Genomic DNA, 9,272 nt, shown 5'->3' on the forward strand with positions numbered 1-9,272 from the left:
GGATAAAATCGGCCGAAACTGAATGAATGAATTTCGATACTAAAAGTTCAATCTGTTACCATTATATACAGGGATGAATAAAGTGGTACCATCAGGTGCTGCCTCTATACCCATCATTAGCGGGACTATCAAACACTAACGAGAATTGACTGCGGCAGTCGAGTGCGTTGATTGCCACAGTCAACTCGTGTCAGTTCATAAAAATTCCGCTAATGACGAGCATAGCGGCAGCACCTGACGGTACATTGAGCTCGGATCCGCGGCTGTTAGAAAAGATTCGTACTTGTTTCAGTAACTATACGCGAGACTGCGTGCGACTTTTTTACACAACCTTACGCTAATAAAAAAGTTCCGTAGTAAAGCAACGTGTTGAGAGTCTCGCGTTGAGAGTTTGCAAATGAAAGAAAAAATAACTCAAACATAAATCATATTTTACAATAAATATACATGTTTATTTGAATATACGTGATTGATATAAGAAGAGATATAACTCTACTAGAAGCCACTACTAACAAATACTATTTCCATTTTACTGATTCTACACCAGGATGTGGTTAAAACTAGTTCATTTTCGATGAGTGAACTCTGAGTCAAATCTAAACTCACAACATTGAAACCTGGTTTTACGAGGCTACAACTAAAGTTCATTTGGGAAAACGTCCCCTGATTTTCAAATGGAATATTTACAGCAATCCCAACACGTTATAACTAGTATGGCGCAGTCTAGTGTTATCTAAACTAACTGTATTTTCTGAAGATGGAATTTAAGCACGTTCATCGATTATTATATCGTATGGTTTAGACATACAAACAAATCCGTTACTTTCAAATCGTGATGGAGATATAGGTTTATCTTTAAAGTCGCATCCGTCCGGGAATCGAAATCTGAATTTCTGCATTAAACTAGTGAAGAATACAAAGACTTGATGTCTGCCAACTGGTTCACCGATACAGGAACGGCGTCCAGCTCCGAATGTTAGCCACGATCTAGGACGAGGCATTATCTTCCCGTCCTTTTGTATGAATCTTTCGGGTTTAAACTCATCCGGATCGGGCCAAATCTTCTCATCGTGGTGACTAGCGTAGATATTAGCCCAAACCTGAGAACCTTTTGGTACATCGAAATCAACTGTAATCAAAAATGTAAAGATAAAACATAATTTGAAATTTCACGATAAATGAAAAAGAAAACATAAATACTAAATAAGATAACAATCCTTTATATTATACAAGTTTCAAAGATTAGAAATAATAACTCAATTAACAAAAATTGAAATAAAAGATCAAAGACACAACGTGATGGACTGACTGTAGAGATCATCGTCAGGTCTGACTGAACGCGCATAAAACGAGGAGTTAAAGATTTATGTTTAGAATTAGATGATTCAATCAGTGAAATAACTTTTAACTAGTGTTTCAAACGACACCACAACCGCCTGAGACCACGTGACGTCATATCACATTCGACCGAGGCCCGATACATTAACCATATACACGTCAACTGTACATTAGATAACATCATTACGCTTCTCTGGTTAAACATTCAAATCTCACAATTATGATTCAATTACATTTGTAAAACTGTTCATACACACATATATAGCTGTATAAAACTGTTTATTCGTAGCTGAATACATCATACACATATAGCTGATACATAAAACTCATTAAATTCAGTTCAGGAAATATATTGACGATGAATATTCGAAATGAGACGCATTTTGATCATTTTTATCTTTATTCCTATGAATATAAAGTGGGTTTAATTCCAGCATATGTTGCACGTATAGACACTTTATGTAAATCATACTTACATAGTTTAGCGTCAGTTGATGTAGCGTGTAAAGCTAAAGCCCCGTACGGGCAGAATCGCATTGATTCTAACATTACCGCTTCACAATACACTAAATTAGGCTTGTCGCTCATCGATGGTAAATTATGTCCTGAAAATAGTTTAAGTAAAAGTTTTGGTAACAATGGCGGATCCAGGGCTGGGTTCCAGAGAAAAATGTATATTCACCAATAATGCCCTCATAATATTTCGCATCTTAAATATCTTAACATAATTTTTGGCAAGTCGTTTGGGCAATTCCCTTGTTTATCTATTTGAAATCCTCGATTCCTGTTATGGCGCCCTGAGTAACTGTATCTACCCTACTGGAAGCAGCTCGTGGTACAAGTGGTGAATAAACTAAACAAATTACGGTAAATTCCAGTTGTATTATCAATACCATTTAATACATGAATACTCAACGTGGATTTATACTGTTAATCCTAATTCTCTGACTATATGATGAATGTTTATGAAAAGCCTCGATAAGGATGAATAAACCACCTGGTAAATGGCGGGGGGGGGGTACAGAAGCTCGAATGACCATTTACCGCCGAATTAAAGAAATGAAATTGATTTTAAGGGTAAGATATTTTTTCAACCGGTCCCAGATTGTGACCTGGTGTTACTGTTTATCCTGGTTTTATGTTGAAATAAAATCACATTAAAGCTTTCTTTTCTGTTGGTTGTATTTAACAAAATCCAGTTCCACAGTTGAGTCCAGAACTGTAGAACTTGGAACAGAACTGTGGAGTTGGATACTGAACTGTGGAAATGGGTGTTTATACCTATCGTATCGTCTAACTCCGATTGAACACGAGTTTGAATTTCTGGATATTTTGCCATAAAGAATATCATCCAATATAAAGTCTGACTTGATGTTGATGTACCAGCTACAAAAAACACGGTAAAACATGTATCACACAAACAGCGTCACAAACGCCTTCAACACTTCAAACATTTCATTTATATTGTAATTGTAGCATTGAATATCAGATGACGTCACCGAATCCAGTTCCATTAGTTACGAATTAGAATTAACTATGAACTGAATTTGAATTCAGAACTATGGAATTGGATCCTGGTATTTTGAACAGTTCGAAAGATAACTGACCACTTACCCCCAAATCCATCATTAACAATTTGTACCATGTGACGCTCTGTTAATTTCGCCGCCAGATTCGGATTTTCTATTTCTAATTTCTTTTTAGCTCGGATTATATAATCAATCAGATCTGAGATGTCATCTACAAATTCAAAGTTCAGATAAATTCAATTTTATTTCAATATCTAAATTGCTTATTGCTAAAAGCGTTCATTATTATTAAAAAAAAAGTAAAATTATTGCATTGTGTGAAAGAATGTGATTTATAAAAACAGGAGGTTTTACTTCCTCTATTTTCGAGTTTATCAATTCGACACCACAAACACAGTTCATGTAAAGAAATGAAATAAAAACGTTTCTCACTTGAAACGGCAGCCATTTTGAATCTCGCATCCTCTCGCGCGATTCAATATGGCCGATTTAATGTTAATGAGATAATCATAGGGTTAGTTAGTCATAATTTACCCGGATCATATTTCTCCTGGTGATCAGTGACGTATTTTCCCAGTATGTCCAGCACATGTGTATCTAACTCTATAGCTTTCCTTGTAGTCGGTGTTTTAAACGGTAGCCATTGTAACGGCGTTATCACATCTTCTAATATTACATTACCGAATATCTTATCGACAGCGTCTAGCGATGTGTAGAGATCTTCAAATTCGGCGTCGTCAAATTCAAACCTAGTCACAAATTAATATTCATTCATATATTCCAGTTGAATTTCTATTTTTAATCAGTATGAAAAGAACTGTATTTGTGTATAGGCCAGTTTTTATGTTAAATCAGTAACAAAATAGCTACCAGTATTGTTTCATTTGACTCGAGACCCAGTTATACAAAATGTTGGGCTAAAAACTTACTAATTTCGGAATGAACTAATTCCAACTGCTTAGAGTTTTAGCATTCATTTAGTGATCGAAATCGAAACTTACTGCGCATTGAACAACATATCACAAATGACGTTGAATATCATGAGGTTTAAGACTGGTTTAGTATCGAACGGTTCTCCGAGATGTTGTTTCAATAATGTCACGCCTTTTTCTAACGAAGAATGACATTTATGATCCATACGAGCCCCGCTTAGAAAATTCCTATCAAAACATAAAAACAGATGAATTTAATGTAGAGATTTAATAGGCTTGTCAGATCTCAGAACTATAGAAACTTGAGAATGTTGTTTGTACCGGAGTCCTCCTGAAGTGAGTTTTCTCATTAACATCCAGACAGGATCATCAGGGTCACCCATCATTATATCTCTACCACCATCTGTGAACTTCTCAACTATTCATAATGGAAAACTTTCGTAAATGAAATGACGAATTGAAACTGAGATTCTCGATTGAGATTCTCAAAAAACTGATAAGTTGAGAAGCAGGGTTTATACTCACGTGACCAGGTTTTGGGTCGAGCATCAAAAGGAGATTTCGGTTGTAAAAATGCCTCATTTATACTTTCACCTGAATTTAATACTATGATATTCTCTAGAAAACCAAATCCTGAAATAAACCACGTCAAAACCAATTCAAATATTTCCACTGTTTTCAATCGATCGGAAATTTCTCTACGAGAATAAAACTCACCTAATTTAAAGTTGAAAATATCACCGTAAGTTTTGGTAAGATTATGAAAATGTAACCAAGGTGGACGACCATCCCTCTTGTAGTCTAGAAAATATAGAGATTTCATTAGAATCGTTTTTAAGTCATGCGCACGACCGTTCGTGGTTCGACAAATATAATATCAACTTACCTAACAAATTACCGATTAAAGGATATCCTTTCGGTCCTGGCGGAAGATTGAAACATTTACCATTCCTCAAATACAAATAGATTATAACTAACGCACCGGCAATTAGTGTTAACGTTATCGGATCCATGTTGAAGAGTGATGTAGTCAGGAGTGAGCACTCGATGTGAGATTAGTTTTTTATATCAATCAGTTTTATATCTGGTGTGAGATTCAATCTGTGACTGGTGTGAGATTCAATCTGTGACGCCCGGGTGTGGTTTAATCTCAGCGAATAATTTAGCATTAGGAGAATATGTAAAATGTACCTGACATCACAGACGAACCAACAATAAGTCTGCGTGTATAGTATAACAGCATCAGGGATTAATCGATTGATGTCTGTCTGCAGAGTTTCCAGAACACCTGTCATGTCAGTTTTAATGCAGACCTGTCACCACAGGTCCCGAAGACTCTGCAAAATGGCGCGAGCTGCCGTGTGAGGTCTCGCTTCAAAATTATTGTTTTATAGTAACTTAAGATTACCTATATCCATGGTTAGCAATTTAATATTATATTCATTACTATAAAGATACCATAAAAAGTGAAGTTTTTTCCATTTCATCAGTTTTAATGCAGACCTGTCACCACAGGTCCCGAGAAGCTCTGCAAAATGGCGCGAGCTGCCGTGTGAGGTCTCGCTGCATAATTATTGTTTTATAGTAACTTAAGATTAATTCTATCCATGGTTACCAATTTATGTTATACTCTTTACTATAAAGAGACCATAAAAATTAAAGTTTTCCTTCATTTCATCAGTTTTAATGCAGACCTGTCACCACAGGTCCCGAAGGCTCTGCAAAATGGCGCGAGCTGCCGTGTGAGGTCTCGCTTCATAATTATTGTTTTATAGTAACTTAAGATTAACTATATCCATGTTTAGCAATCTATATTATACTCTTTACTATAATAGAGACCATAAAAATTAAAGTTTTCCTTCATTTCATCAGTTTTAACGCAGACCTGTCACCACAGGTCCCGAGAAGCTCTGCAAAATGGCGCGAGCTGCCGTGTGAGGTCTCGCTGCATAATTATTGTTTTATAGTAACTTAAGATTAATTCTATCCATGGTTACCAATTTATGTTATACTCTTTACTATAAAGAGACCATAAAAATTAAAGTTTTCCTTCATTTCATCAGTTTTAATGCAGACCTGTCACCACAGGTCCCGAAGGCTCTGCAAAATGGCGCGAGCTGCCGTGTGAGGTCTCGCTTCAAAATTATTGTTTTATAGTAACTTAAGATTAACTATGTCCATGTTTAGCAATCTATATTATACTCTTTACTATAATAGAGACCATAAAAATTAAAGTTTTCCTTCATTTCATCAGTTTTAATGCAGACCTGTCACCACAGGTCCCGAAGACTCTGCAAAATGGTGCGAGCTGCCGTGTGAGGTCTCGCTTCAAAATTATTGTTTTATAGTAACTTAAGATTACCTATATCCATGGTTAGCAATTTAATATTATATTCATTGCTATAAAGAGACCATAAAAATTAAAGTTTTCCTTCATTTCATCAGTTTTAATGCAGACCTGTCACCACAGGTCCCGAAGACTCTGCAAAATGGTGCGAGCTGCCGTGTGAGGTCTCGCTTCAAAATTATTGTTTTATAGTAACTTACGATTACCTATATCCATGGTTAGCAATTTAATATTATATTCATTGCTATAAAGAGACCATAAAAATTAAAGTTTTCCTTCATTTCATCAGTTTTAATGCAGACCTGTCACCACAGGTCCCGAGAAGCTCTGCAAAATGGCGCGAGCTGCCGTGTGAGGTCTCGCTTCATAATTATTGTTTTATAGTAACTTAAGATTACCTATATCCATGGTTAGCAATTTAATATTATATTCATTGCTATAAAGAGACCATAAAAATTAAAGTTTTCCTTCATTTCATCAGTTTTAATGCAGACCTGTCACCACAGGTCCCGAGAAGCTCTGCAAAATGGCGCGAGCTGCCGTGTGAGGTCTCGCTTCATAATTATTGTTTTATAGTAACTTAAGATTAACTATATCCATGTTTAGCAATCTATATTATACTCTTTACTATAATAGAGACCATAAAAATTAAAGTTTTCCTTCATTTCATCAGTTTTAATGCAGACCTGTCACCACAGGTCCCGAAGGCTCTGCAAAAAGGCGCGAGCTGCCGTGTGAGGTCTCGCTTCATAATTATTGTTTTATAGTAACTTAAGATTAACTATATCCATGTTTAGCAATCTATATTATACTCTTTACTATAATAGAGACCATAAAAATTAAAGTTTTCCTTCATTTCATCAGTTTTAACGCAGACCTGTCACCACAGGTCCCGAGAAGCTCTGCAAAATGGCGCGAGCTGCCGTGTGAGGTCTCGCTGCATAATTATTGTTTTATAGTAACTTAAGATTAATTCTATCCATGGTTACCAATTTATGTTATACTCTTTACTATAAAGAGACCATAAAAATTAAAGTTTTCCTTCATTTCATCAGTTTTAATGCAGACCTGTCACCACAGGTCCCGAAGGCTCTGCAAAATGGCGCGAGCTGCCGTGTGAGGTCTCGCTTCATAATTATTGTTTTATAGTAACTTAAGATTAACTATATCCATGTTTAGCAATCTATATTATACTCTTTACTATAATAGAGACCATAAAAATTAAAGTTTTCCTTCATTTCATCAGTTTTAACGCAGACCTGTCACCACAGGTCCCGAGAAGCTCTGCAAAATGGCGCGAGCTGCCGTGTGAGGTCTCGCTGCATAATTATTGTTTTATAGTAACTTAAGATTAATTCTATCCATGGTTACCAATTTATGTTATACTCTTTACTATAAAGAGACCATAAAAATTAAAGTTTTCCTTCATTTCATCAGTTTTAATGCAGACCTGTCACCACAGGTCCCGAAGGCTCTGCAAAATGGCGCGAGCTGCCGTGTGAGGTCTCGCTTCAAAATTATTGTTTTATAGTAACTTAAGATTAACTATGTCCATGTTTAGCAATCTATATTATACTCTTTACTATAATAGAGACCATAAAAATTAAAGTTTTCCTTCATTTCATCAGTTTTAATGCAGACCTGTCACCACAGGTCCCGAAGACTCTGCAAAATGGTGCGAGCTGCCGTGTGAGGTCTCGCTTCAAAATTATTGTTTTATAGTAACTTAAGATTACCTATATCCATGGTTAGCAATTTAATATTATATTCATTGCTATAAAGAGACCATAAAAATTAAAGTTTTCCTTCATTTCATCAGTTTTAATGCAGACCTGTCACCACAGGTCCCGAAGACTCTGCAAAATGGTGCGAGCTGCCGTGTGAGGTCTCGCTTCAAAATTATTGTTTTATAGTAACTTACGATTACCTATATCCATGGTTAGCAATTTAATATTATATTCATTGCTATAAAGAGACCATAAAAATTAAAGTTTTCCTTCATTTCATCAGTTTTAATGCAGACCTGTCACCACAGGTCCCGAGAAGCTCTGCAAAATGGCGCGAGCTGCCGTGTGAGGTCTCGCTTCATAATTATTGTTTTATAGTAACTTAAGATTACCTATATCCATGGTTAGCAATTTATATTATATTCATTACTATAAAGATACCATAAAAAGTGAAGTTTTTTACATTTCATCAGTTTTAATGCAGACCTGTCACCACAGGTCCCGAAGGCTCTGCAAAATGGCGCGAGCTGCCGTGTGAGGTCTCGCTTCAAAATTATTGTTTTATAGTAACTTAAGATTACCTATATCCATGGTTAGCAATTTATATTATATTCATTACTATAAAGATACCATAAAAAGTGAAGTTTTTACATTTCATCAGTTTTAATGCAGACCTGTCACCACAGGTCCCGAAGGCTCTGCAAAATGGCGCGAGCTGCCGTGTGAGGTCTCGCTTCAAAATTATTGTTTTATAGTAACTTAAGATTAACTATGTCCATGTTTAGCAATCTATATTATACTCTTTACTATAATAGAGACCATAAAAATTAAAGTTTTCCTTCATTTCATCAGTTTTAATGCAGACCTGTCACCACAGGTCCCGAAGACTCTGCAAAATGGTGCGAGCTGCCGTGTGAGGTCTCGCTTCAAAATTATTGTTTTATAGTAACTTAAGATTACCTATATCCATGGTTAGCAATTTAATATTATATTCATTGCTATAAAGAGACCATAAAAATTAAAGTTTTCCTTCATTTCATCAGTTTTAATGCAGACCTGTCACCACAGGTCCCGAGAAGCTCTGCAAAATGGCGCGAGCTGCCGTGTGAGGTCTCGCTTCATAATTATTGTTTTATAGTAACTTAAGATTACCTATATCCATGGTTAGCAATTTATATTATATTCATTACTATAAAGATACCATAAAAAGTGAAGTTTTTTACATTTCATCAGTTTTAATGCAGACCTGTCACCACAGGTCCCGAAGGCTCTGCAAAATGGCGCGAGCTGCCGTGTGAGGTCTCGCTTCAAAATTATTGTTTTATAGTAACTTAAGATTACCTATATCCATGGTTAGCAATTTAATATTATATTCATTGCTATAAAGAGACCATAAAAA

General features: G+C 35.8%; 1 protein-coding gene across 1 annotated transcript; it reads right to left on the reverse strand.

The window, feature by feature from the left end:
- Positions 1–477: 477 nt before the first annotated feature.
- Positions 478–4,820, reverse strand: LOC141902475 (steroid 17-alpha-hydroxylase/17,20 lyase-like). The gene is made up of 10 exons (XM_074790208.1): positions 4,686–4,820; positions 4,517–4,600; positions 4,325–4,432; positions 4,121–4,217; positions 3,869–4,027; positions 3,402–3,616; positions 2,953–3,078; positions 2,620–2,724; positions 1,815–1,943; positions 478–1,129 (listed from the first exon to the last, which is right to left on the reverse strand). Exons 1-10 carry the CDS (start codon positions 4,810–4,812, stop codon positions 765–767), a joined length of 1,515 nt encoding a protein of 504 aa, XP_074646309.1. The 5' UTR covers positions 4,813–4,820; the 3' UTR covers positions 478–764.
- Positions 4,821–9,272: the final 4,452 nt, after the last annotated feature.

The sequence above is a fragment of the Tubulanus polymorphus genome, chromosome 3 (genome assembly GCF_964204645.1).
Source record: "Tubulanus polymorphus chromosome 3, tnTubPoly1.2, whole genome shotgun sequence".
In the NCBI taxonomy this organism is placed as follows: Eukaryota; Metazoa; Nemertea; class Palaeonemertea; order Tubulaniformes; family Tubulanidae; genus Tubulanus; species Tubulanus polymorphus.